The 26924-nt window shown below is 48.4% G+C and overlaps 1 protein-coding gene across 1 annotated transcript; it reads left to right on the top strand.

The window, feature by feature from the left end:
- Positions 1-1947: 1947 nt before the first annotated feature.
- On the top strand, positions 1948-26508 carry POLD3 (DNA polymerase delta 3, accessory subunit). The gene is made up of 12 exons (XM_036404215.1): positions 1948-2061; positions 3099-3154; positions 4362-4464; positions 6898-6937; positions 8330-8462; positions 11178-11433; positions 12628-12700; positions 14486-14645; positions 15912-16024; positions 21966-22060; positions 22145-22226; positions 25677-26508. The coding sequence occupies exons 1-12, from the start codon at positions 1999-2001 to the stop codon at positions 25880-25882; spliced, it is 1380 nt and encodes a 459-aa protein (XP_036260108.1). The 5' UTR covers positions 1948-1998; the 3' UTR covers positions 25883-26508.
- Positions 26509-26924: the final 416 nt, after the last annotated feature.

Consider the following 26924-nt stretch of genomic DNA (forward strand, 5'->3'; position numbering starts at 1 on the left):
CATTTTAATACAGAGGAAAGGAATCCTCAGCTGGGGAATTCTTGCCTCTTACACCCATGTGTACCCTTAAGCCAACCTGCAGGACCAGCACACACTGAGCCCCGAGGGTGAAAAGTGTAATTTTACACTCATCAGGCACCTCAGCCCACATCATCATGAAACCACCCGGAGGGCTCAAAGCAGGAAACTTATGGAAGAAAAAACAGGAGATGAAAAAGAGGCTCAGAACAATGAAAAGATGAGTGAGCTGCTTGAGATCTGCACACTCCTCCCATGAAGGAGGCAGAAATGTCAGGCCAGGAATGTCACGAGAATAACTGCAGCGAGATGAGGAATAAGAGACAGCAGGATTGTCCTACAACACAGGAGTGTGAGAACAGGCTCCTGGCACAAGGAGGAAGAGGATGTGGATGGCTTTGTGACATCAGCCAAACAAACCCAGTGCCAGCTGAGCAATATGAGTGCCACTGTGAGCATTAAAAAACCTGTTAAAATAAACCCCGAGCTTATTTCAGCACTCACCAAACCTGTCCAGTTTCCTCCCCTGACCTTTGCCAGGTACAAAGCTGCTGTGTTCAGCTCAGGATCTGCATCCTGCTGCAGTTCTCGGGGGGTGAGTGGCCAGGGCCAGGGACACTCCTGGTGACCGTGGGTGGCACTGCCACCGCAGCTCCTTCCTGGGGCTCTGTGCCCCCAGCAGCCAGGGCACCGCTGCTCCCGGGGTCCTGCAGCCCTGCCCCCGAGATTTGCTGATAATTTGGTGCTTTTCAGCTACCTCAGCCCCTTCTGGCACCTCCTTTTGGAGGTGCTGGTGCAGGCTGGGCGGGGAGATGAGGGCAGTGGGACTCTCTGCTCCCGAGGAACAAGGGAGGAAATGCCTCGATTAGGGAAAATTCCTTCATGGGAAGGGCTGTCCAGGTGAGCTGCCCTCCCTGGAGGGATTTAAAGCTGGTGTGGATGTGGCACTTGGGGACGTGGGTTAGCGGTGGCCCTGCCAGTGCTGGGGGAAGGACTCCACTCGATGATCCTGGAGGGTTTTGGGGTTCCTGCCCGCTGGTTCTGGGGTTCCCCCACCAGCGATAATCTGGGCGGCACAAGCCCGGGCACTGTCCCCCGGCCGTGTCCCTCCGTGCTGCGGTGTCCAGCTGGCACCTGCCGACCCGGACAGGAACTGCACGGGCAGTTCTGGAGAGCTGGGGATTCTGGAGATGCCGGGAAATCCGGGAGATGCGCTGCTGTGCGGGACACGGGAGTGCCGCTGCTGTCCCGAGCTCTGCGGAGCCGCTGACCCCTCTCGGGGCTGGAGCAGGGATGCCTTGGAACTCCTGTTTCTGCCTGTCACAGCTCGGTTTTCCCCAAATCCACTACGAAGCTATTTTATTTTATTTTATTTTATTTTACTTTATTTTTACATTTAATTTAAATAATTTATTTTATTATTTCATTTATTTTAATATTTTGGTTTATTTTATTTTGTTTTATTTTATTTTAATATATTCTTTTATTCTATTATTTTATTTCATTTCATTTCATTTCATTTTAATATTTTTTTTATTTCATTTTATTATTTTATTTTATTTTATTTTATTTTATTTTATTTTATTTTATTTTATTTTAATCTTCCATTTTATTAATTTACTTTATTATGTTTCATTTTTATTTTAATATTTCAATATTTTATTTTAATATTTTATTTTATTATTTCATTTTATTTTAATATTTTATTTTAATATTTTATTTTAATATTTCATTTTATTTATTTCATTTTATCTTGTTTAAATATTTTATAATTTTATTTTATTTTAATATTTTATTATTTTGGTTTATTTCGTTTATTTCATTTTTATTTCAGTCGAGCGCCGGCACCGGTCCGGTTGGGCCTTCGCGTTTCCCGCGGCGTGTCCCCGCGCGGCCGCCGTGGTTGGCGGGCCGTTGCCATGGCGGCGGCGCGCGCGCGGCGCTGAGGCGCGGGGCGGGAAGCGCGGGCCCGGCGCGGCCATGGCGGCGGACGAGCTGTACCTGGAGAACATCGACGAGTTCGTCACCGACCACAACCGCGTCGTGAGTGCCGCCGCTGCCCGCCCGCCGCCTGCTCCCCCTGCTCCCCCTGTTCCCCCTGCCCGCTGCACCTCCCGCGGCCTGCTCCCCCCGCCGCCTCCCCTGCCCCGCTGCCTCCTTTCCTACCCGCTGTGCCTTCCGCTGCCCCTTTCCTTTCCTCCTCCTCATTCTCTTCTCTCTCCTTCCCCTTTCCTTCTCCTCCTTCTCTTCTCTCTCCTTCCCCTTTCCTTCTCCTCCTTACCTTTCCTTCTCTCCTTCCTCTTCCCTTCTCCCCTCCTTCTTCCACCTCCCTTTCCTCCTCCTTCTCGCCTCTTTACATTCACCCTTCTCTTCTTTCTCCCCCTTTTCCTCCTCCTTTTCCCTTCCTTCTTCCTCTTCCTCCCCTCTCTTCCTCCTCTCCCCCTGTTTCCTCTCTTCCCCCCTTCCTTAACTGTTTTGAAGGCAGTTCAGAAAGCTGATGGTTTTCTGCGTGGGTCTGTTCCTTTCCACGTTTATTTCAAAAATTCATTTGGAAATGAAATGAAATGAAATGAAATGAAATGAAATGAAATGAAATGAAATGAAATGAAATGAAAATGGGTTTTGCCCAGAAAATGGTGCGGCAAAGTTGGTGCAACTTGTCTGTCAATGTGAACGTTCTCAGCCTGTGGCTTTGTGGCTTGTTCCAAGAACAATGTAGCCAAACAAGAATTTAATTGTTGTGTTTGCAGGCCGGAGCCTGGGGCATGGTTTAAAAGGGCAGAGCAGGAGCAGGTGTCAAGGATGTAGCTGCTCAAAATGACAGGGCAGGGCTGGGATTGCAGCCCTGACATCCTGAGATTGGCACGGTGGTGTTCCCGGGCCAGGAGAGGAGCAGAAATTCCCCCCACACCTTTTGGGACAGCTCCTAGGAATTCAGAGTGCTCAGTGAGGCACGGGTGTCCACGGGCTCTCACTTTTGCCATGGAAGGGAGAAGGGCGTCTAAGGAATTCCACTGATTGAACTGAGAGGCCGAGGTTTCCTTACTGAAGTGTTTTTTTTGGTTTTTTTCCTTTTCCAGGTGACCTACAAATGGCTGAGCTACACGCTGGGCGTCCACGTGAACCAGGCCAAACAGTAGGTGTCCTGCATCCCCCAGAGCCTGCACAATTCCCGTCAGTTCCACGCTCATTCCTGCTCCCATCCCCTTAAAATATTCCTCTGGAGAGCATTACCAGCCCTGCCTGTCCTCTCAGCCCTGTCACTCCCTGTGCCTGCCTGCCCTGCTGGGCAGGGATGCACCAAAGAGTCCCCAGTTCCTCTCTCAGGGACTGCAGGAATGCCTTTCTGGAGGAGAGGCTTGGGAACAAGCTGCCCAGGGGCTGTGAGACCCACTGTTACACACTATTACATGTATTTCTATACTAAAAAATACATTATTATATGTATTAGTAGATATAATATACTAAAAATTACATTATTCTATGTGTTATTATATATAATACATATATTATATATAGATATTGTAGTATATTATTATATAGTATATTATAGATGTAATATATATGTAATATATATATTATTATATATTATAGGTATTATTATATGTATTATATATTAGTAAACGTGTTTTTATACTAAAAAAAGACATTATATGTAATATTATATATATTATATATAATATACCTATTATATAGAAATAATATATATTATTATATAGTATATTATAGATGCAATATATCTATGGAATATATTCTATCTATGGAATATATTATATTATATTATATTATATTATATTATATTATATTATATTATATTATATTATATTATATTATATGTTTTATTATGTATTATTATATGTTTTATTATAATATAAATGCATTTTTATACTAAAATACATTATTATCTGTATTATGTATACAATATATTATAGATACTATTAAATGTATTTTTAAATTAAAAATACATCATTATATAAATTATATATATAATATATAATTTATGACATCTATAATATTATGTATTATATATAATATATATTATATGACATTACATTTCATTACATTACATTATATTAATTACATGTATTATTATATATTATATACACTATTAAATGTATTTGCCCTTTGGTTTCTCTAGATGTTGGACAGGGATTCTGCACAGTGGCAGAGGAGCAAGGGTCTCAGAAAATTAACCCTTCGGAAATAAAATGAATCCTGAGCAAACCGTGTTCCTGTTGGCAGTGTCCATCATGCCAGGCTGGCTCTGCAGTGTGTGCAGTCTCTCCCTGGCAGGCTCTCTGCTCTCCCTTGCTCTCTGGCTGACCCTGGTTTCTTTTGTGCAGGATGCTCTACGATTACGTGGAGAGGAAGCGCAGGGAGAACTCGGGAGCTCAGCTCCACGTCACCTACCTGCTGGCAGGGAACCTCCTCCAGAATGGACACGTTGTGAGTGCTTCCCCTCTCTCTGGGCTCCGTCTGTCTGGGAGCCTTTCCTGTGGTGTCTCCTGCCTCCTTCTGTGCTCCTGGGGTCAGAGCTGCACTGGCTCCTTGCAGCAGGGGCTGCACTGTGCCAGGGCTCCTGGGCAGGGACAGAAGGAGCCTCAGGGTCTGTCCCAGCAGGCAGAAGGATCAGCTGGCCATGGTTTGGGAGCAGAGTGCTGGATAACACCCCAGGGTTCCTCACCAATTCCCTCAGACCCTGCCAGCACCCCGCTCCGTGCCCTCGCTGCTGTTGGGCAGCAGAGATCACACAGCCTTGTGGAGGGGCCCTTCTGAGGTCAGCTTAGCCACGTGCCAGGCTCTGCTGTGGCCTGGCAGTGCCTGAGGGGGGCTTGGAGGGACAGCTGACGTGGCAGGGAATGGTAACCAACAGAGCAGCACACCTACAGCTCAAGCTGTCTTATCAAACCAGCTTTCTAGTCCTGGTGAACAAAACAAACAGGAATTTATTAGCAGCATTCTGCATTTAAAGTGCTTCAGCTGAATAAGCATAGGAACTGCTGCTTAATGTACTTAGCTTGTCAGATTTTCAGGAGTGTCAGCTAAAATGTCAGGCAGATACCCCAGAAGTTTTTGAAAGAAGATGGGAAAATTCAGTGTCTGCTCCCCTTTGCCCACAAATTTAAGAGCCCAACACTAAATGCCTTTGACATCCCACTGAGTGTTTTTAAATATCTATTACAACATATTACAAATACCTATTACAATATGATCCAGTCTTCTTTTAGGAATAGTAAATCTCAGGGTGTCCTGGCTTTTATTTGTAGATTGGAAAAAAACCCAGCAAACCTTTTTTTTGTTCTCCTAAACAACAAACTGTTTCACATGCATGAAATATTCTGTCAGTCTCCAAATCTGCCTGCATTGGAAGGTTATTATTTACTGCATTAGTTCTGTATGATGGAATATTTAAAGTTGCACGAGTAGTGTCACATTTACAGCTCAAGTTTAAGGTTGAGTTCAAGGTTTTCCCCCCATTTCCTTTGAAAATAACAAATCTCTTGACTCACTAGAGCTGTCCAGGGGACTGCCAACCTGTGCTGGTGTATTTACTGTATCTGAAGCAAACAGGTGACTTCTGACGTAGGAACAAATAATTATTTGTTAACTCTGTCTTAGCAGCCTGTGTGTTTTCAAAATAAGATCACAGTGTTGCTGGATGGTTTGGATGGTTTAAAACTCGTGTTATTGCAGTCCCTTGGCACAGGCAGGGAATCTTCCACCAAGGGAAGCTATATGAAGGTGACTTCTGTCCCCCATTATATTCAAATCAGTTGGGAGAGCCCTGCACTGCTGCCTGCTGGCAGTAGGTGTAGCCGGAATGCTGCGGATGCAGCTGCAGCACTCCTGCAGGGAGAGCCATGGAAATCCCTCTGGAGCGCTCCCCTTAACGCTGCTCTTTCCTTGCTGCTTTCTGCACTCAGACTGCCAATCTCTGGTTATTGTCTTACCTGCCTGTGGTTTTTCTTGCCACATGCTCTTTTGTTGCCTAATTAAAGCAACTTTTTAATCCTGGTAAACCAAAGAAACTTAAATTAATTTACAGTGTTTTATATTTAAAGCGCCTCAGCTTATTAAGCAAAGGAATTGCTGCTTAATTAATTTCTTTTTCTTCATTGCTGCCTGTCAGATTTTCAGGAATGTCAGCTAAAACTTCAGGCAGATACCCCAGAGGTTTTTAAAAGAAGATGAGAAAATTCAGTGTCTGCTCCCCTTTGCCCACAGATAAATTTTAAAGCCAAACACTAACTGCCTTTGACATCCCACTGAGTGTTTTAAAATACCTATTACAATATATTACAAATACCTATTACAATATGATCCAGTCTTCTTTTAGGAATAGTAAATCTCAGGGTGTCCTGGCTTTTATTTGTAGATTGGAAAAAAGACAACAACAAACCTTTTTTTTTGTTCTCCTAAATAATAAACTGGGTCACATGCATGGAATATTGTCTTTTAATCCCCAAATCTGCCTGAAATGGAAGGTAGTTATTCATTGCTTTAGTTCTGTAAAATGGGATGTATTTAACTAAAGCTGCACAGGCAGTGTCATGTTTATAGCCTGAATTTAACAGGATTTTCCCTGATTTCAGACAGGTCCATGGTTTCTGTTTAACACAGAATTAGTGGTGGGGTTTTCAGTCTGTCTCTCTGGATCCTCCCAGTATTAACCACAACCTGTTGGATGTCCTGGAGAGGTATAGACTTTAAAGACTGGCCAGAGAGCACGTTTCATAGCTTTAAAAACTGATGAGTGTTTAAAGGCATTGGCACAGTTCTGTGCTACAATAATCATTAGACTTTGTTATTTAATAGCTGAAAGTAGCAGTCTTGTATACAACCTGAGCTTTAAAGAGGTTTTGTGTTTCTTTTTTGCAGTGCCACAAGGTCGCAGTAGTGAGGGAGGATAAACTGGAAGGTAAGCAGGCTGGGAAAGTCTTGTGGCTTTAACTTTTTTCTTTGAAAGAACAGCAAAACGAGCAAAGCTCAGAACTTGCCATCTGCACGTAAATGCCCAGCCCGGCTCTTGGGGTCAGGTGTGTACTTTTTGTACCAGCTGTTTCTCAGAATTTGGCGTATCTGAGCCAGCAGCTGAATACCTTCAGGCTTGTGAATTGAGTCTGATTTTTTTTTTTTTGTCAGTGGTTCTTTTCCACCTCCCTGCCACTGACAGCAGGGAGACAGCAATACAGCAGTAGAGTCTCAGAACAATTGGGAGCCTTCAGGCCCCCCAAGAATGCTGAAACTGGTAATTGTGGTTATTTGTTCAGTGCAGTTGCAGTCTTTGCTCCGAGTCCCGTGGGTGTTAAGACCTTCTCATGGAACATTTACCTCACTTTTGTGAGTGCAAGGTGGAAAAACCCCCATTGCAACACTGCTGAGTGCACTGTCTGTTGTCTCACCATCTTTCTGGTCCTGCTGATGAAATCTTACCCACAGAACTGAAACGCAGCTTCAGGCTCTTCATCACTTTCAAATAACATCTTTGGCACTTGAGAGCACACTGTGGTATTTGTGACCTTCAGGATGTGAGCTAATGACCTCACTTTGTTTGAAGGACTTGCGTTGTTGGAAATCTGAAGTGGATTTCTAGCTCAGGCTGTTTTCCTCAGAGCAGGAGATTGTCAGGCAGTGCAGCTACTCTGTGTCATGTTTGTTGAGTTATGTGTGCTGTGTAACGCTGTTTTGCTGTGGAGGAAAGGGTTGCTCATGGTTTTTGTATTGGAAGGCAGGCCAAAGGTATGACTTATATTTGGAAGAGGCTGAGATTTTTGATGGGAGTAGGGCTGCATAGTCTAGGACTGGCCCCAAGAAATGATTACTGTGTGTATTTTTACAGTGCCTAGAAGCTCAGCCTCAGACCAGGACTCTGTGGAAAGAACAATATAAGCAATGAACAAAGAATTCCTGAAAGCCAACCCTCGTCTCAAGGGGGTTGCAGTCTGAGTAGCATGAAAGAGATAAAGTTTTCATTCCAGGGGTGACACTGTGGTGCTGGACACAGCCCCAGGGGCAGAGAGCAGTGACCAGCTACCTTCTGCCTCAGCTTTAGGTACTCCCTCAGCTATTCTGCATCCCAAACACTGGATGTTTGGAAGGCAAACACAGAGAGATCCCTCGTAAGCCCAAGAGTGTGTAGTGGAAAACGTGACAGGCCTGTGGAGTTTGCTGCCTTGAATTCCTCGTTAGTGAGCGTTGGGAGAAGGTGTGGTCGGGCCTTTTTGTATTCATGTTTTGCTGTCAAGTAGTCTGCCAGTCTTTCTGGGTGTACCAATAGAGGGCTTTTTTCTTTTCCTCTCTTTTTCCCCAGCAATGAAGTCCAAGCTGTCCACAATTGCCAGCGTGCACGTGTACAGCATCCAGAAGGCCCTGCTCAAGGACAGCTCCCCCCTCTACAACACCGACTACGACATCGTCAAAGCAAACCTGCAGCACTGCAGCAAGTGAGTGAGTCCTGGCTCCCTTTGCCTTCTGAAGCACTTCCAGACTCCCCTTCAGTGCTCACTAGATAGGCCTGGACTTCTAGAAGGCTGGGAAAAGATATCCTCAAAGTCCTGCCAGAGCAGTGCCCAAAGAGCACATTGTGTGGCTGTTGTGCAAACTGAGCTCACAGCTGGTTCACTTGGTCCTTACTCTGACAAGGAGACTGTTCCAGTGCCTTGCTTGTCTTATGGCTGCAAACATTGCTCTCTTTCCCAGGCCACACTTAATCACGACATTTTAATCCAGTTCTCAGCCACACAGGAAGACAAAATTGATAAAACCATGAATGATGTGCTCAGCAAAGCATTTACAGGAGTTTGCTTTCTGTTTTGTGAAACTGTGTTCTCATCTTCTGGACTCATCCAGTCCAGTTCTCTGAAGATGTCTCACAGGAACTCCTTCTCCAGGAGCTGGGCTTTGTTCTCTGTGGGTTTGTTGCAGCTCAGAGTAGGCTGTGATCTCTGAGATGTAGGAGAAGCACACAGAGCAGTCCAGGCAGCACCAGTGTCCTTGCTGGTGGAGCTGGAGCAGAGCTGGGAGGGATGCAGCCCCCAGGAGTCACTGGCTCCCTCCTGAGCAGCTGCAGCTTCTCACTTGTGTGCTGTTCCCACCAGGACAGCTTCAGCTTGAAGTCATGGGGATGCACGGTGCCATGACCAATCTGGTTTGAAGGGGATGCCTGAAGGGTGTGTCATAGGAAGAGTATAGAATCTGAGAGGAGAAATGTGCCTCTATCCAGAGTGTTGACAAGAGAGTGGCAGAGAAAATAGGAGCTGTGTGTTTGGGTGGATGCCCTGGAAGGAGCTGGGTGATCCCACCTCGGCAGAGCCACGTGCCCTGGGTGTGGCTGCAATTGCCTTGTTCCACTCTGGTCACTCTCAGGCACCCCAGCACGGTGATCCACATTGTGCCTTAGGGATGCTTGTATCCTTTGGGATTTAAACTTACAGAAGGTTTAGATAATCCAGGCTCTGACACAGCTCTCTGAAGCCTGCCTGTAAATCCAGCTTTGAAGCAGGATTTCCCAAGGAAACTAAGAAAAAGTGCACCTTCTTCATTTGTGACCTGGCTGAAGTAAATACAGATTGATCCCATTCCCCCTCTCTTGTCAGCTGCATGGATTGTCTGTGACACTTGGGAAAAGATTCCTGCAGGACCTGCAAAAGCCAGAGGTTTGATTGTGTGAGGTGTGTAGCAAACAGAGCCTCCCTGTCTGCGCAGATATTTCACAGCTCTGGGACAAGGATCTTTGTTCTCCTCTGGGTTTCTGTGGGACCTGCTTTGCAGTGAAGACAGTGGAGGTGGTTAGATGTACTAACTAATACCAGTATCTGGGTTTAATGCCTGTTGCCATTCCCAGCTTTCCAAACAGAAGTAGCTCCTTGTTTGCAGAGCATAGTCCAACTATTGCCTGTTTTTTCTGTGGTTATTTAGTGAATTTTAGGTCAAGCCCATGAAGGTATAGTGACACATCAGCATCAAGGCAAGCAGACTTGGAAATATGGGAAGGTTAGCTGAGCTCTGCTGCACATCAGCATAACCACTGACAATATTATTTGTGACAATGTTATATATTGAAGGGTTGGTGGTGTTTAGAGCAGGAGATCACGCTGCCCTGAGAGCTGTATTATTAACCACGTTAAAAACAGATTGAAAGTGTAAAGGAGAGTAGGATTATTTTCCTTCAATGTCTGTTTTCCTTCCTTTAAAGGTTTGAATGTCAGGAGGTTGCTGCTGCAGCCTGGGAATGCTGTGGAGCTGGTGTTGTTTTGTTAATACAGATCCTGATGGGAGTAGAAGTGGACTGTGCACGCGAGCAGCTAGTGCTGAGGCACAGAAGTGAACTGGCAGAAGGCTGCTTCATTTCTTAGGCAAATGAAAATATGCTGTGTAATTCAGTGGGCTGGGAGGCGTGAGCTGGGCTCTTTTGTGGCATTTCTGTGGGAAATCTGGAAAGCGTCGCCTGTGATTTGCACAGTGGGGAGCAGAGTTCAGCTATTTTTGGGAGCTGCTATTCCTGTCTGTCAGTGAGCTGTGCTGTAACTGTGAGCACGTCAGTTGGTTCTTGTGTCTCTGCATCCCCAAACAATCAAGTTTCAGACCATTATAATCCAAGCTGCTTCTTGCTCTCAGGGATTATTTGGAAATGACTTTGTGCAGTTAAATCAGAATGCCGAGGATATTTTCTGAGCCATTTCAATAGTTCAGTTTCAGCTGGGGTTTGCCTACCTGGCCGAGTGGGGCTGCTTGTTGCAGCAGCTGTGGGCTTTGTCAGAGCATCAGGAAGCTGTAAATGGGTTTTAGGTCCTCACACAGCCATACAACTTCTGCCACAGGCTTTAGAGAGCATAACCTGTTTAGGAATAAAATGCAGCCTGCTCCTTGTCCAGCCTGGGTGTGGAGAAGGCTTTTAGGCCCCAGGAAAGCTGCACAGCTTGTTTGACACATGAATACTGTGGCTCTTGCTGACAGGTTCAGCTGATATTTTCATCAGAGGTCTCTTGCTCTGTGCCAGCCTTTCTTTCTTGTCCCACGCACAGATTCAATTGCTCCTTTTTCCATAACAGGAGAGCGCAGGCCCGGGGGAGCCTGCAGGAGGGGGGAAGGCGAGGTGAGCACCCAGAGCTGAGGAGGCTAATGGGGTTTTTCCCTCCCTGCCTGCATCCATGCCACAGGTTCAGTGCCATCCACTGCGCCGCCGCCGTGCCCAGGACGCCGCCCGAGCCCCCCCAAGCGCCGGCGCCCGCGCAGAGCCCCCCGAGGCAGAGGGACCCCGATGCCACCAGCACCGTCAATGGCCACGGGCCCCGGGCTGCCAAGCCCCCTGCACAGCAGCAGAAAGGCATCATGGGCATGTTTGCAGCCAAAGCAGCAGCCAAAGGCCAGGACACAGCTAAGGAGGCCAAGGCAGAGGCCAAGGAGGCCCCAGGTGTAAGTTACCTCAGCATGGCGTTAACCATCCACTCACACACCGCCTGGGGAGCTCAGCCACCCCTGCACTGCTCCTCCTGCCGAGCCCACCTCCCACTGGGAGTGCTCAGGGCTCCTGTGGAAGTGTTTAACTGTCACCTGGGCAAAATCCCCTCGTGCCACACTCTGGGTGTCCCCACAGAAGGGTGTTTGCCATAGCTTTGACATTCCCCCATGAGCCGGATCTCAGGCAGCATAGCTACAATTGCTCTGCTGTCTCCAGCTGTCCCAATGTACACACCAGCTGAGGATCTTGCTCTCTCCATTGTGCTTAAAAGGATTTGTTTTGAGCAATAAGTGAAACCTGAGAAGCCCAGATCTTAAAAGTATCAAGGTGTTTAAACTTGGTGGGTGAGGGAAGTTTCAGAGCTTGACCTGTGCAAGACTAAATTGTTTATCTTCTGGACTGCTGCTTTTCCAGGATAGGATTAAGTTTTCATTTTAATTGCTATAATTGTTTTTAAAGCAATGTGGCCAGAAAAATGGTTAAATGTTAAAATGGTAACACTCCCTGTGGACGGTTTGGCCTTTCCATAACAACTGAGAACGTTTGGGTTCCTTTCTCTGGTTTTTACAGGGAGTTTAGAACTGGAGAAGTGTGTGTATTTTGGGAACTTTAGTGTCTGGTTACCTTTTATTTGCATGAAAATAAGCTGGATTAGGAGGCTGTACTTTCTTTGGTGGTGTGGGTGTGTGTGGGTGTGAGTTCTCACTGTGGTGGTTGCATTGGTGCAGCAGAGCAGTGATGTTTCCTTGCAAACAGCCTAGGTGCCAGAGGAGCTGGATAAAGCCTCCTTGGTTTGGCCAATCCCTGGCCTTTCCTCTGTTGGCTGCTGTGCACTGAGGCACTGATGGCTTGCAAACAGAGCAGTTCTCTCCTGGGAGCTGACCCTAGTCCCAAGCATTATTTCAGTAATGGGAATGAATGTGCCCCAAGTCAGATCTGCAGGCCTGGCTAAGGAGTCCTCAGGAACTCGCTCTGGCCCCTTTGATGCATGTGGTGGCTAGGGAGTACCTTCAAATTCTCCAAAACAGAGAATTTGCTAAATCTGCTAAAATCTAAGGCAGTGGGAGCAAATGCTATCTATTATTTTGCTGTGCACCTTGAGGGCTGGGAGCAATTCCTGTGCTTATTATTCCCCTCTTTGCTTCCAGGTGTCTGCAGCAAGCAGCAAGCCACTAACAAAGAACAGCATCATGAACAACTTCTTTGGAAAAGCTGCAATGAGTAAGTGCTTTTCTGTTTTCAGAGGCCATCATGGTCAGGGAACAGCCTGTTGTAGTTAAAAAAACAAACCAACAAATCAAAAAAAACCCCAAACCTGAGGATTATTTGAAGGGTTGTTTTTTTTTTTTAATTATACTTTATTTAAGCTGGGTAGAAATTTAAAAATAATCAGTAGAATCAAGTGTTTTGTACTAGAGCCATGCAGAAAGAAGCAGAACTCTTCCTCCCCATCCCCACTCTACCAAACTCATTGGATTTTCTTTATATCCCCTCTTTCCTAATAATTTTCCATACTTTCTTCTGCTCTTTTGCACTCAAAGGGGTTAATGTTTTAGCACACAGCTTTTAAAGCAAAAATTAGGAGTTTTCAGTGGAATTTTTCAGACAAAAAGCTTGCTGGAGGGAGATCAATTAAAATGACATATTTGAGCAGACTAACCCAGGAAGGATTTTCAGTGCAGAAGAAATCTGATTTAAAGTGAGTTCTCCTGGCTGGAAGACCAGCTATTGGTGAGATGTTTGCCAAAACCTGTTTTGCAGGGCATGCTAATGGTGCTTGCTTTTCATCACACAGCACTGAGGAGCCCATTGTTAGTTTTAGGGTTAATTTCTTTCCTAAAAGCTGAAGGACTGATGCATGGAGAATGAAATTGAGGGGTGGCCTGTCTCTTTGAGCAGAGGTTTGGACTAGGTGGCCTCTGCAGGTCCCTTCTGAATTACCCAAGTCAAAAGAAATGATGCTGGAGCTTTTAAATATTGGAATATTGGAAAAGGGCTGTGGGACCTCCTTCAAAGATTCCCTTCAGCAGAGAGTACAAGAGGCTTCAAAGAGGAGTTTTGGGAGAGAGTAAACAGCACAGTTCACTTTCTAACAGACGTCTGTCAGAGCTTGCAGGGGACAGTTCCAGCACGGAGCAGATGAGGCACAGCCCTGCTGGGACTCTTGGAGTCCCTGTTTTGGTGAGACTGGGGGAGCTGAGGACACTCTCAGCCCAAGGACAGTCACCACAATTAACTGGAGTCAATTCTGAAGGTCTGAGGAGAGCCCTACACCAAAGTTCATGTGCTGAGAGCCCAAAGAGGCATGGTGAAGGTGACCCAGTGGTGATGGGGGAGGCTTTGGGGATGCCCTTCCATCATTCCCAAAGGGTTCCCTTCTCTGCTGAGTCCTGTCAGGGAGCTCACAGAGGCAACCTGTGGGGTGGCTGCAGAGAAGGAGCAGACTGAGCAGAACTGGAAATGATTATGTGTATGGAACAGAGGGTGGGATTCCAGGAGAAAGATTTATTCCCTACGTGCCTGTCTCTCCTGGCTTCAAAGGTTCCAGCAGTGCCAGAAAGTCCTGGGTTAACAGCACTGGGGTCCTTGGTCTCTCTGCTGTTGACCATAAATAAGGGAGCTGTTGTTCCAGTGCTGTTTGCCCCTGCCCAGGGAAGCAGCCAGCCTGTTTTCCCAGCACTCCCAGAAAGGCACTGGCTCCATGTTGTGGCCCTCCCAGCAGCCTCTCCTGCCACTGCCTCCCAGTCCTCTTCCACAGAGCTTTAACTGCTGCAGCACACATGGTGGCTTGACATCAGGAACAGCAGGAGCATGGAAAATCACCTAGAAATTAAAGCATGCCCTTCTTTTTCCCATGTCTGATACAGCTTGGCCAGTCTAGATCCCCAAATACACGATGGGTAGTGCTGGCTGTAGTCTTGGTGCACAGAGCTAGCCAGCTGCTTTGTAAGTTGTCATTCAGACTGAATGCCCAGTGTTTGTTCTTTTTGAATGGTTTATTCACAGATAAACTCAAAGCCAACTCTGTGCCTGAGCAGCCAAAGGAGGAGAAAGAAGCAGTGAAGCCTTCAGTTGCTGTAGCAGAACCAGAGTCATCTAATACTGTAGCAGAGAAACCTGGGAAGAAAACAGAGTCTGTCAGAATTCAGCAAAAGGACAAGAAAAGGTGGGTCTGCCTTCAGGGTCCCTTTTTGTGTCCCCTGCTTGGGGACAGCCTGCATGCACCTGGCTGGTCATACACTGCTGGCTCACCTCCTGTTTCCATCTACTGAAGTGTGTTAAACCCGACTAAACTGATCTGTCAGGATTCTTTCCTGGTGTGTCTTTCCCATTTGCTGCTGTAGTGCCTCAGGGCCGTGGGTGCCATCGCACATGGGAGGGGATGGCTTTCCACGAGACAGCCTCCCACTGTGAGCAGCCTGGGAGAGACCCTGCAGGCAGCCTGGGGAGGGCTGGCAGAAGCACCTGTCCTGCAGGGAAGGTGGGATATTCCCCAGCCTGTATGTACACAGCTTGCAGCACAAAGTTGTGCTTGTTGGTCTCCATAGCTCATGTAGGGCTGCTTTCAATGCCACGGGTTTACTTTGGGCTGAGGCTCCAAGTTAATTTTAAGCTCAGCCCTTTGTGTTTAATCCAACCCAAACTGACAGAGACAAAGAATCACTACAGTCTGATGGCTCTCTGGTGGCCTATGAGTAATTAATTGGTGGTCTCAATCCATTTCTAAGGGAATAGGTAAGCACACCACCCAGCCCACCATGGCAGCTAGCACTAACTGCTTGTCTTAGTGATAGTCTTGTCCAAGAAGCCAAGGGCCTGGAGGTGTTGGCAGCCTGGAGCTGGGAAGGCCACTTGGGCTGTCCCAGCTCCTGGAGGATACGTGGGCCTTTAGCCTCCAGGCTTGTTCGTCTGACACGTCTCGCCAACATTAAAAAGAAAGAAGCTATTTTATTTTTCCAGTAGTCTTTAAAAATGGCTCCAGGATTCTGAGACACTACCTCATAGTCAGTCAGTGGCAAGCAGTCTGTCAAAAGAGCTTCTGAGTGATGCTTTTGGGGACACTGGGAGCCTGAGCTAAAGAGACAAGATCAGAAGTAGGCTCTTGCCAGGCTGCTGTGGCCAAGCGAGGTGAGGCACTGGGCTGAACTGCAGAGGGGCTAAAGAAATCCTCCTTGTTTTGGAGAGCTGCATGTGGGGAAGGATGGGAGGCCTGGAAAGGCTCGTGCACCTATGCCTGGTTGTGCTGTGAGTGTTCAGCATTCAGCTCAGTGTACAGTGTACAGTTCAGAGCACGTGATGCTCATGTTTTTAAGAGGCATTTGATTTCCTTCCATGAGGAGTGTGCTTGTCCAAGTGCACGTGATGCTTTCGTGCACACATGAGAGATGATGGGTGCTCATTCCCTTTCTTTTCCCTTTACTTTTTGTGGCAGTAAAACGAAGAGAGCAGATAGGTCAGATGATGAGGAGGAAAGGGATCCCGAAAATGTCAAGAAAAAGAGGAAGCGAATCAAACAACTTCTGTCTGACAGCAGTGATGAGGAAGGTAAGAAGATCTGTAAACAATCAGGCATGTGGGTCAGGGTTCTGATTTCCAAAACATTACTCTCCAAATCCCTTGGTCAGTGATTGAGAGAATAGTTTAAAGGACTAAAGACCGTGGAAATGGCTGTAGCCTGAGCTTTCTGTTTATCTTTGTGCTGCAAGCACTTGGGCATGGAGTTGATATGTCTCAAAACAAAGATTTGGTCTTTGTTGAAGCTTAGCTCAGACCTGGCTGTCTCCTCACCAAGTGTGCTGCCAGTGCCCCTGTGTGGGAAGGAGGTTCCCAAATCTCTTGTGAAAGATAGCGCTCCTTCCAGAACCGTAGGGCTGCTCAGAGCCAGTTCATGTGGGGAGGGAACACTCACAAGTGGCCTCCCTCTCCCCACAGGGTCATTTTTAGTGTCTTTATTCTGTCTGCTCATAGAAAGGGTTTGGAAGACAGTGTTGGAAGCAAGACATGCAGAAAGAAAAGGGATAATAGGGAAGTTGGAGGCAAAGCAGTTGAGCCATATCCGATGCGACTGTGCGTCTCCTCGGTGCTGTGACAGGAGTGGGGTGCCCAGAACTCGGCAAGAGTTGGGCTCGTAATGAGGAACAGCAGGGCTGGATCCCAAAGAATTTGGATAATTGAGGTGACAAATGCCGTTCAATACAGATAACTGGGAAATAAATTGGAATTGAGCTCGGGAGTATGTGCTAAGTGAAACAGTCATCCAGCAAACTGCTCAGGAAAGGAACTTGGGGATCATTACAGACAATTACAGAGTAATTGAAACCACCAGTTTGGCATAGAGCTCCAGTAAAAGAAGGTGAAACAGCAAATGGGGTGTACTGGTGAGGAGGTGGAGCCCCTTGGGGGAGCCAGAGCTGATTCCTCGTTTTGTGTGGCTGGCACATGGGCAACAGCCAGGACATCAGAAATATCTGCAGTGCCAGGGAGAGGTGGCTGCTGTTGGTATCTTTGCATTATCCATGCCACCTCTAGGCATAGTTTCATAGTTTCCCTGCTGCCCACATAATTGCAAATTATCTTTTTCATCAGGTATGTATCACGACTTAGACTATTCCATAGGATGATAAATCTCTCAGGAAGCTGTTCTTGTGATCAGCCTTAGTTCCATTTCAGTGTGGCTATAAAATATATATATATATATATATTACATATATGCCCACACTCTTTGGTATTTATTTCTTTAAATGTTTGTCTTTCCATTTCCTCATCACTCCCCTGCTGACAAGCTGAGTTGTTTAGCTCTGAGGAGGGAATTTTGAAATCAGCCCATCCTTGCTTGGCTGGAATCTCTCAGCTCATCCACATCCTGTGAGGTCAGGCAGGAGTTTGGAATGTCAGAACTCTGTGGTCTCCTGTGGGACACCTGTGTGACCTCAGCACATGTTTAACAATTAATGCTTTTGAGTGGGGTGCCTCCTGCTCTCATTTATTCCAAGGTTTACATTCTCTTTAGTGACCAGGGATAGACCCTGAGGGAAGGGCTGGAGCTGTGTCAGGGCAGGTTTAGATTGGATGGTAGGGAAAAGTTCTCCCCCGAGAGGGTGGTCAGGCACTGGGGAGGTTTTTTGTCACTGCTGTTGCTGCTCCTGCATCAGAACCCTCTTTGTTCTTCACTTCTTTGTGCTGTGCATTAGAATTGTAAATTTATGCAAATTACAGCACGTGTATACAGATTTGGATATCACTGGGTTTGCCCTTTGAAAAGAGTAAATGAGAATTGAGAGAACTCAGCTCTTTGGTCCTGCTGCTTGCCCTTCTAAACCCAACCACATGAAAGAAGACAGATTTGAATTGTTTGGAATATTTTTAATGAGTCCAAACTGGTAATATTATATTGAGTACAGAAGTAGAAGACTGTGATTTGGATGAAAAAAAAATTAAAAAAAAAAATATATATATATATATGTACAGCAGCTGGACTGGAAGAGCATCTGTCCTTGGAAAGGTTGGGAACGGGTTTATCCAGAGAGCAGGGGCAACTTGAATCAGCAGCACCAGTGAGCAAGAGGGGGCCTGGAGCGACAGGCACACTTAGCAAGGTTCTGTGGGGGTGGAACTCAGCCTGCATGGCTGATGTGAAGTGCTTATGGGCAGCTCCATGTCAGGCCGGGTCTTCTGCCTAGTTCTGTGTTAGTCTGTACTAAAAGCAGCCCTGAATAAGCTCTCCTTACAGCAGCATCAGCACATTGTACCACGCTGGAAACACACAGAGGGCATAAGGCACAATCCTCTCCATTTAAATGATTTTTCATTAAAAAGTTATATGGGTATGAGGGTTCCTTAGTCACTGCAGGTTGTTTTGCTTCCAGTGCCAGAACAAACTCCACAAATGCTCCCACAGAGGACAGGAGGTTTGGCAGCCTCAGCTGTACCAACACAGGCAGCGTTTCTCAGTGTTGACAAGTGTTTTACAGCCACTTTGGAGGGTGATTTCAGTGGCACTGTGACCTACAAACTCCCTGGGTTTTGGAGAGCCGCAGCAGAAGCACTAAAGCTTCTCACAGTTTTTCCAGGCAGGGTCAGAGCAGACCGAACAAAGCCAGGATTTACATCTTTGGTCCGTCCAGTTGCCCAACTTGTATCTATTTCATGCAGCTGTTGCTGTTGAGCAAACTGTGGGCAGCAGCTAGTGGTTGACTCAGGAGTTATCACATGTCAGAGGGCTGTGTTGGCTAGAAGAGGATAATAAAGTAATAAAAGAGCTTGATAGTAGTCCTAAACACTCTGACGTGAGGAGAAGGTGCCTCCTGCCTGCCAAAAGCTGGGGAAATTGTTTGAAGGAAGCTGAAAAAAGCCCAGATTTCCCCCAAGGAATCTCTTGGAGCTGGCCCACTGACAATGCCTTCAGCAGCCCCTGCTTGAGCACAGCAGAGGCTTTTCACCAGGCTGGTTTTCAGCCCTCTCAGCTTGTCCTCTCCCAGAGATACTTGCAAAGAGGCCAGGCTGGCAGTGGTGGTGCAGGTTTGGTGCTGGGCAGTCTGGGGAGGGTGTGTGTGACACTGGGGTGAGCCCAGGGTCTGTGTGTGACACTGGGATGGACACAGAGTCTGTGTGTGAGACTGGGGTGAGCCCAGGGTCTGTGTGTGACACTGGGATGGGCCCAGGGTCTGTGTGTGGGACTGGGATGGACACAGAGTGTGTGTGACACTGGGATGGACACAGGGTCTGTGTGTGACACTGGGATGGACACAGAGTCTGTGTGTGAGACTGGGATGGACACAGAGTGTGTGTGACACTGGGATGGGCCCAGGGTCTATGTGTGACACTGGGATGGACACAGAGTGTGTGTGACACTGGGATGGACACAGGGTCTGTGTGTGACACTGGGGTGAGCCCAGGGCCTGTGTGTGACACTGGGATGGACACAGAGTCTGTGTGTGAGACTGGGATGGACACAGGGTCTGTGTGTGAGACTGGGATGGGCCCAGGGTCTGTGTGAGACACTGGGATGGACACAGAGTGTGTGTGAGACTGGGATGAGCCCAGGGTCTGTGTGTGACACTGGGATGGGCCCAGGGTCTGTGTGTGACACTGGGATGGACACAGAGTGTGTGTGACACTGGGATGGACACAGGGTCTGTGTGTGAGACTGGGATGGACACAGGGTCTGTGTGAGACACTGGGATGGACACAGGGTCTGTGTGTGAGACTGGGATGGACACAGAGTGTGTGTGAGACTGGGATGAGCCCAGGGTCTGTGTGTGACACTGGGATGAGCCCAGGGTCTGTGTGTGAGACTGGGATGGGCCCAGGGTCTGTGTGTGACACTGGGATGGACACAGAGTCTGTGTGTGAGACTGGGATGAGCCCAGGGCCTGTGTGAGAGACTGGGATGGACACAGAGTGTGTGTGACACTGGGATGGACACAGAGTCTGTGTGTGAGACTGGGATGAGCCCAGGGCCTGTGTGTGAGACTGGGATGAGCCCAGGGTCTGTGTGTGAGACTGGGATGAGCCCAGGGTCTGTGTGTGAGACTGGGATGGACACAGAGTGTGTGTGAGACTGGGATGGGCCCAGGGTCTGTGTGTGACACTGGGATGGACACAGAGTGTGTGTGACACTGGGATGGACACAGAGTGTGTGTGAGACTGGGATGAGCCCAGGGTCTGTGTGTGAGACTGGGATGGGCCCAGGGTCTGTGTGTGACACTGGGATGGACACAGAGTGTGTGTGACACTGAGATGGACACAGAGTGTGTGTGAGACTGGGATGAGCCCAGGGTCTGTGTGTGAGACTGGGATGGGCCCAGGGTCTGTGTGAGACTGGGATGGGCACAGGGTCTGTGTGTGAGACTGGGATGAGCCCAGGGTCTGTGTGTGACACTGGGATGGGCCCAGGGTCTGTGTGTGACACTGGGATGGGCCCAGGGCCTGTGTGAGAGACTGGGATGGACACAGAGTGTGTGTGAGACTGGGATGGGCCCAGGGTCTGTGTGTGAGACTGGGATGGGCCCAGGGTCTGTGTGTGAGACTGGGATGGGCCCAGGGTCTGTGTGTGACACTGGGATGGGCCCAGGGCCTGTGTGAGAGACTGGGATGGACACAGAGTGTGTGTGAGACTGGGATGGGCCCAGGGTCTGTGTGTGAGACTGGGATGGGCCCAGGGTCTGTGTGAGAGACTGGGATGAGCCCAGGGTCTGTGTGTGAGACTGGGATGGACACAGAGTGTGTGTGAGACTGGGATGAGCCCAGGGCCTGTGTGTGACACTGGGATGGACACAGAGTGTGTGTGAGACTGGGATGAGCCCAGGGTCTGTGTGTGACACTGGGATGGACACAGAGTGTGTGTGAGACTGGGATGGGCCCAGGGTCTGTGTGTGACACTGGGATGGGCACAGAGCCCAGAGCTGCCCGCAGCCCCTGGGCAGCGCACGCTTCCAGCGCCGTGCTGCGGCCGTGCCCCCGGAGCAGGGTGAAGCGCAGTGGTGTTATCCCTCTGTTTGCATTCCCCTGCCTGCTCTCTGCAGTGCTGGGAGGCCGGGCCCCTGCTGGAGCAGTGTGATTTATTGCTGGCCCTGGCAGCGCGGCGCTGTGTCGCTGCAGCCCTCGGTAACCTGCGGAGCTCAGCTGGCTGCGTGCCCGGCAGCGCCGGCTCCTCGCGCGGCCCCAGTCCCTCGGGACAGCTCCAGATCCCGGCTCCGCGGTGGGAGGAGGGCAGCCAGGCAGCCACGTCCGTGTGGGGTGAAGCAATGGGTCACAGGAGCCGTTTGTCCCCGCGGTGCCAGCTCTGCCCCCGCCCGGCGCTTGCGTGGCAGCCTTTCTCACTTGGGTCTCCCGCAGCTCTGTCCCCCTGCCAGCCCCACAGGAGGGTGACCCTGCCTCGCTCCTCGCTCTGCAGCCCTGCTTGTCTCACTTGGACGTGCCTGGTACAGGCTCCAGAGCTCACTGTGCTCCCTACAAACGTGTGAAGGTGTCCTTGACTGCTTTGATCAGTCGTGGCGTTGAGTGGGGCCCGGTGTCCCTGTCCTTGAACCCAGAGGAGAGCAAGGAGATCAAACAGTGAGAGAGTCAGCTTCTGGTTTTTGTAGTGGTTTGGATTTTTGTGGGGTTTTTTTGAACTTCTTTTCAAATGAAGGTTTTAGGATGTGTGATAGTGTACTGCACTTAATTCTTGGGTTAAGCTGATAGCATGGATTGTTTGGGATGTGCAGCACCACCAGTGAAGCAACAACTGTTGCACCACACTCCACCTCATTTAATTTCTAAACAAATTACAGTCACTCTTTTTAACAAGTAACTGAAATGTATAGCTAAAACCTGCCAGTTCCTGTGCCTGGTTTTTTGAAGTTTCCCTTGGTGGAACTGATTTTTTTGGCTTACCAAAAATCCCCAGGGCACTTCTCCCATCCTATCCCACCCTCCTTCCTTTGGGAACTGCAGTGTGTAGGATCAGACCTGTGTGCCATCAAGGTGTTCTTCTCCTTTGCAGATGTCCCACCCTCTCCCACACCCGAGGAAGAGAGAGCTCCATCTCCACCCCCTGAACCTGCTCTGAAAACTGAGCTGGAGCCTGCATCCTCAGAGGTGAGAGCAGATCGGAGTGATTACCTGCTCTCAGGTAATGAGGGAGGAGCTCCTGGTTTCTCACAGTGCTGCCATGTCCCCCAGGTGTCAGCTGGAGGGAGGAAGAGGAAGAGGAAGCGCGTGCTGAAATCCAAGATGTTTATTGATGAAGAGGAAGGCTGCATGGGTAAGACTGGTTGTGCCCTACAGTCACTCACTGGAGCTCACTTTATTGGCCACTTTAACAGGCCAGCCTCTCCCTGGATAGAAAGAGGTTCACAGAATCACTTAGTTATCCCACTTGGAGCTCCTGCTCCCAGACTGAGGTCACTGAGCCTCTGGTGAAGGTCTGGGTAGGGAGTCAGAGCTGTAGCTGAATCCTTACCCTTTTTTGATTATTCACAGATTTTCCTTCAGTTCTTTTCCCTTCTTTCCTGCCATCATGATTACCACCTTCATTTACTCTCCTCTCCAAAGCTGCAAGCTTTTAAAGACGGTACAGAAAGAGATTTAGGGTCTGGGATAAATTCTGGCTGAGATAACTTCGTTGGGGTTTTTTTTCCCCTTTGAGGATAAATCCAGAGTTGTGCAAAACTTGATTATATGTTAAAGAAACATAGAGTATCCCAGATAAAAAGTTGGGGCTTAAATACTTCATAGGGTTTCTGTTTCTGATAAGGGTGGCTCTGCTTTCAGAAGGGAAGAGAGTCCTGAGAGCCAGAGGCTTTGAATTCCAGCCTGACTGGGCTCTGCTTCCTCCTGTGACCTGCAGAAAGCTGTGTAACACCACTGCATTTGTTTCCTCCATGTCCTGACATTGAAGCAGAGATGCAAACGTTCAGACTATGTTGGTTTGGGTTTTGGTGGATTTTTTGGACGCTTTAAACACGTGAGAGCGTAGGATGTGTTTTTTGTAATGCTGTTGTCAGCTGGATTGTATGGGATGCTTTGATTCCCTGGCCTGGCTGGGCTGAGGGGATGCCAGTGGAGCTCAGGCCATGCTGGGGAAGATGAGGTGCTGCTGTCCAGCTCTGTGGCCATGCAGACACTCGGGCATTCCTGGCCCAGCTCCGGACCTGCCTGGCCCAGACTCAGCCTGTGTCTGTTTGCACCTGTCTGCAGAGCTGCATCTTCTGTTTCCCACTAACTTGGTGTGTCTCCTTCAGAGAAGCACAAAGCTGTGGCTCTCAGCAGCTGGCTGCACTGGGACTGAAATCCCCAGTGCTGCTTTCTTGGCCAAGAATTGGGCTTGCACAGAGTTACTGGCAGCTTTGGCTGGTTACCCTGGGGGGTGTTCTCCTCTCCCACCCCAGACAGAGCCATTGGAACACTTGGAAGGAAAATGGAACAAAACATCATTAGATGGGGAGCTGAGTTGTACAGGCTCTGCATCCAGAGCACAGGACTGTCTCTTCTGGGCTCAGCTGGGAATATTGCCTCTGTTTCTCTGCTCTTTATCCCCCCGGGGTTTCATAGTCCCTTGGAAAATGCAGACTCCTGGTTTCACAGTTCATATCCCCTTTCTGAAAGGGGAATGCAAGGCCCTGCTGTGCCCTTGGGAGACAGATCCTGTGGGAAGGAGCTGGATACTGAGGATCTGGCTGGGGAGGAGATGCTGTTCTCTACTACAAATCCTCCAGCCTGTTGTGCAGAACGTGCTGGCTGGCTGTTGTCCAGTTTCTCTTCTCCCTTCCATTCCACACCCTTTCTGTGCACAGGCCTAACAATTCAAAGGCTAAATGACTTCCAAATCTCCCAGCCTAATGTAAATTTTAGCTGTTCTTTGAAATAGAGGGGTTTCCCCTCCTCTCCCTGCTGTCTTTTTATTTTTAAACCAGATCTAGGTTTTAAGAAGTTTTAATCTTAACATTAGAATGAGGCTGTACTTTATATTTCTCCACAATTTTAAGTGATGGTTTTCACAATAGCTGCAATAGCAAGGAATTGGTGTCAAAAAGCAAAAGTAATTTAGGGATTAGCCCTGAGGGAAATTGAGCAATTAAAGTGTGTGTGGAGTTAAGCACAAGAAACATTCCTAGGCATCAACAGAAATCCATGGATTGAGGGCCTGCTCTTAGCCTCTAGTAAAGTGGAATTACTGAGGTTTAAGCTTGTGTGCTTCTACCTTGCACTTTCTGAAGCTTCAAAGGACACACAGGGGCTTGGAGATTGGAATTTCCACACGTGCATTGGAGGGAAATTTGTGTTACAGCATTTTAGAGCTCCCATCCTTTGAGCTGCTCCGATTCAGAGAGTCTGGCTGTGAGTGGGGCATCAGTGACTGCACCTGTGCACCCATGGGTGCTGCACATACAGACGTCTGCAGTTCAGCTGAGACTGCAGCCAAAGAAAGCTGACCTGAGCTGTGCTGCTGCCACTGGAGGGGTTAACTGCACGCTTCAGGAGTTCCCAGCGGTTCCTGACAGGCTGAGAACAGGATGAGGGTTTTAAATTCACCAGTGGTCTGGGGAAGCTGCTCCCTGAAGAGCCTGCTGCCTCTGAAGGGAGATGGCTTGGTTTGCAGTTCCTGTCTGAGGTCCTGCTAGCTCTGCCCAGGAGGATTTCACAGCATTCCTCTTCCCAGTCCCTGGTGACGTAGGAAACCTTATTTAATTTGATGCATTAATACAAGTGAAAGCCCGTTTCCCAGAAGAAGGGAAGTTAAGACATCTGTTTAAAAGAATACAGTTGCTAAAGAAAAATGGCTTACTAGAAGAATCCCAGAGCACTGCTGGGAAGGCTGATCTAAGAGCGTTTGCTGGGATCTGACGGCCGCTCTCATCAGTGGGGCTGACTCCAGTTTAATTTCCGTGAGGTTGTTTTATGTCCCTGGGCTTTCCACCACCGCCGGGAGCTGGCACTCCCCTTCAGGCAGAGCCCTGATTGCAGACACGGCCTGGGGCTGATCTTTCATGAAGCATTGCTTCTTTCTGTGCAGAGAAGCTGCCCCAAAGGCTTTGTGCCCCTGGACATGGGTGGTGTCTGCTTTGCTCTCCCCTAGCCGTCCAATGTGCTGGTGACAGCAGCTTGGGGATGTCTCCGGGTTGTCTCGCCTGGATTCCTGGAAAATCTGATTGCTTTGGCCCCTGTGGAAATGGGACCAAGTCAGAATGGTGGGGTTTAGCCATAAAGTAGATGTTCCATTGCCTAGTGCCAAACTACTGATTCTGATCTCCTTCAGATTCATCACTTGCTGATGGCTGCTGGTCAGCCTTTGCCATATGAGTTAGAATCTCAGGATCACTGTGGTTGGAAAAGCCCTCTGAGGTCATTGACTCCAGCTGTTCCTCCAGCACTGCCGGGGCAACACTGGCCCGTGTCCCCAAGTCCACATGGCTTTTAAATCCTGCAGGGATGAGGATTCACCACTGCCCTGGGCAGCTGTGCCAGGGCTGGACAGCCCTTTTAGGGAAGGATTTTTCCCTAATACCCAACCCAAACTTCCCTTGGCACAAGTCGAGGTCATTTCCTACTGCCTAACTTTGGACTTAATTCCTGTGTCTGACACGTGCTCCTTGAACCCAAAGCATTCCTTTCCAGGAGTGCAATGGGAAGGCTGCAGTGGGGAGGTCTTTGGTGTAAAGATGGCTTAACCATCGTCATCATCCTCTGCTCCCTTCCCTGTTGTTTCCACCAGTGACTGAGAAGGTTTACGAGAGCGAATCCTGCACGGACAGCGAGGATGAATTCCCCAAGCCCAAGGCACCAGCTCCACAAAAACAACCCATGCTGCCCACCAAGAGGGAACCAAAGGAGGAAAAGAAGAACCCAAAGAAAGGGGCAGCTCCTGCCAGCAGAGCCAACAAGCAGGTCTCCATCATGGGCTTTTGCCAGAAGAAATGAACTGGGTCTGTCTCCTCTTGGCAGCTTGGGAGCGTTGCTCCTTTTTTCGTGTGGCTCTCCGCAAGCTGCTGCTGCTTGTGGGGCCAACACGCAGCCCCTGGTTATGCAAGGTGCCCTGCTTACTGTGTAAGGAAGCCCTCTGGACTAGATTTTGTATCAGAGAAAAGTCTTTATTTGTTACTGCAATCATTTCAGTCATCTTCACCAAGCGGTGTGGGAACTGCCAGCTAGAGGCAACATCCAGAGGAACTCTTGAAAGGCTGTTGAACCTGTTCACATGAAATTTGTATTTTTTTAATCACCCCTTTGGTGCTAAGTTAGGAGGGGAGTTGTGGTGTTTTCCTCCCCTCTTTGTACACCCCCAGCTCTTCAAATTGGTCCAGATGTTCCCGTTGGGTGGCAGCAGCAATGTAGCAGGTCAGACACAAAAACTGAACATCTGCTTTGGCTTTAACTGAATGAAGTGTTCTTCATTTTCCCCCTAAGACTGGTAAATAGTTTTTGCTCTGCCTTTCATAATCTTTTTTTGGACAAAGCAGTGCATATAAAATTCTCTTACTCTCTTCTTCCTTGAACTTGTATCCTCTGTAACTTGCTCAGATGCCTAATTATAGACTGGGACACTGTTGGTGTTCTGTCTTTACAAAAACATCCTTGAGGCTTCCCACCCAATTGGCTCCGGAGTCATTGGGGGAAGGCTTTGCTGTTATTGGGAAAGAAGTGGATCTTTAGCCTTGGAGGCCAGTGAGTCAGAGGGAAGGGTGATGAAGGGCACTGCTGATAACACCAGGCAGGTACCAGGGAGCAGCACAGCTGCATCGCAGGGTTTGGAAGTTTGGGGTTGCCTGAGGGGTTTTTTTACAGGCATGAACCAGATAAGAGAAGAGATTTTCCTTGGACATCTCGTCACCTGCCTGCTGAAGGAAGAGTGCCACGGCACGTGGTCCTGAGGAACCTGTTGTGGGAGAGGAATAAAGCACAGCAATCCTGTTAACCACAGAGGAGCTCTTGGTCTGGGCCTCCTGCTTGGCTGGTGCTGAGG

This window comes from Molothrus ater, chromosome 2 (assembly GCF_012460135.2).
Source record: "Molothrus ater isolate BHLD 08-10-18 breed brown headed cowbird chromosome 2, BPBGC_Mater_1.1, whole genome shotgun sequence".
NCBI classification, from domain to species: Eukaryota; Metazoa; Chordata; class Aves; order Passeriformes; family Icteridae; genus Molothrus; species Molothrus ater.

Coding starts and splice junctions, on each gene's coding strand:
- POLD3 (XM_036404215.1), top strand. CDS start 1,999: ATGGCGGCGGACGAGCTGTACCTGGAGAACATCGACGAGTTCGTCACC. Junction 6,938..8,329: donor GAGGGAGGATAAACTGGAAG/GTAAGCAGGCTG, acceptor CTTTTTCCCCAG/CAATGAAGTCCAAGCTGTCC. Junction 22,061..22,144: donor TGGAGCCTGCATCCTCAGAG/GTGAGAGCAGAT, acceptor CATGTCCCCCAG/GTGTCAGCTGGAGGGAGGAA.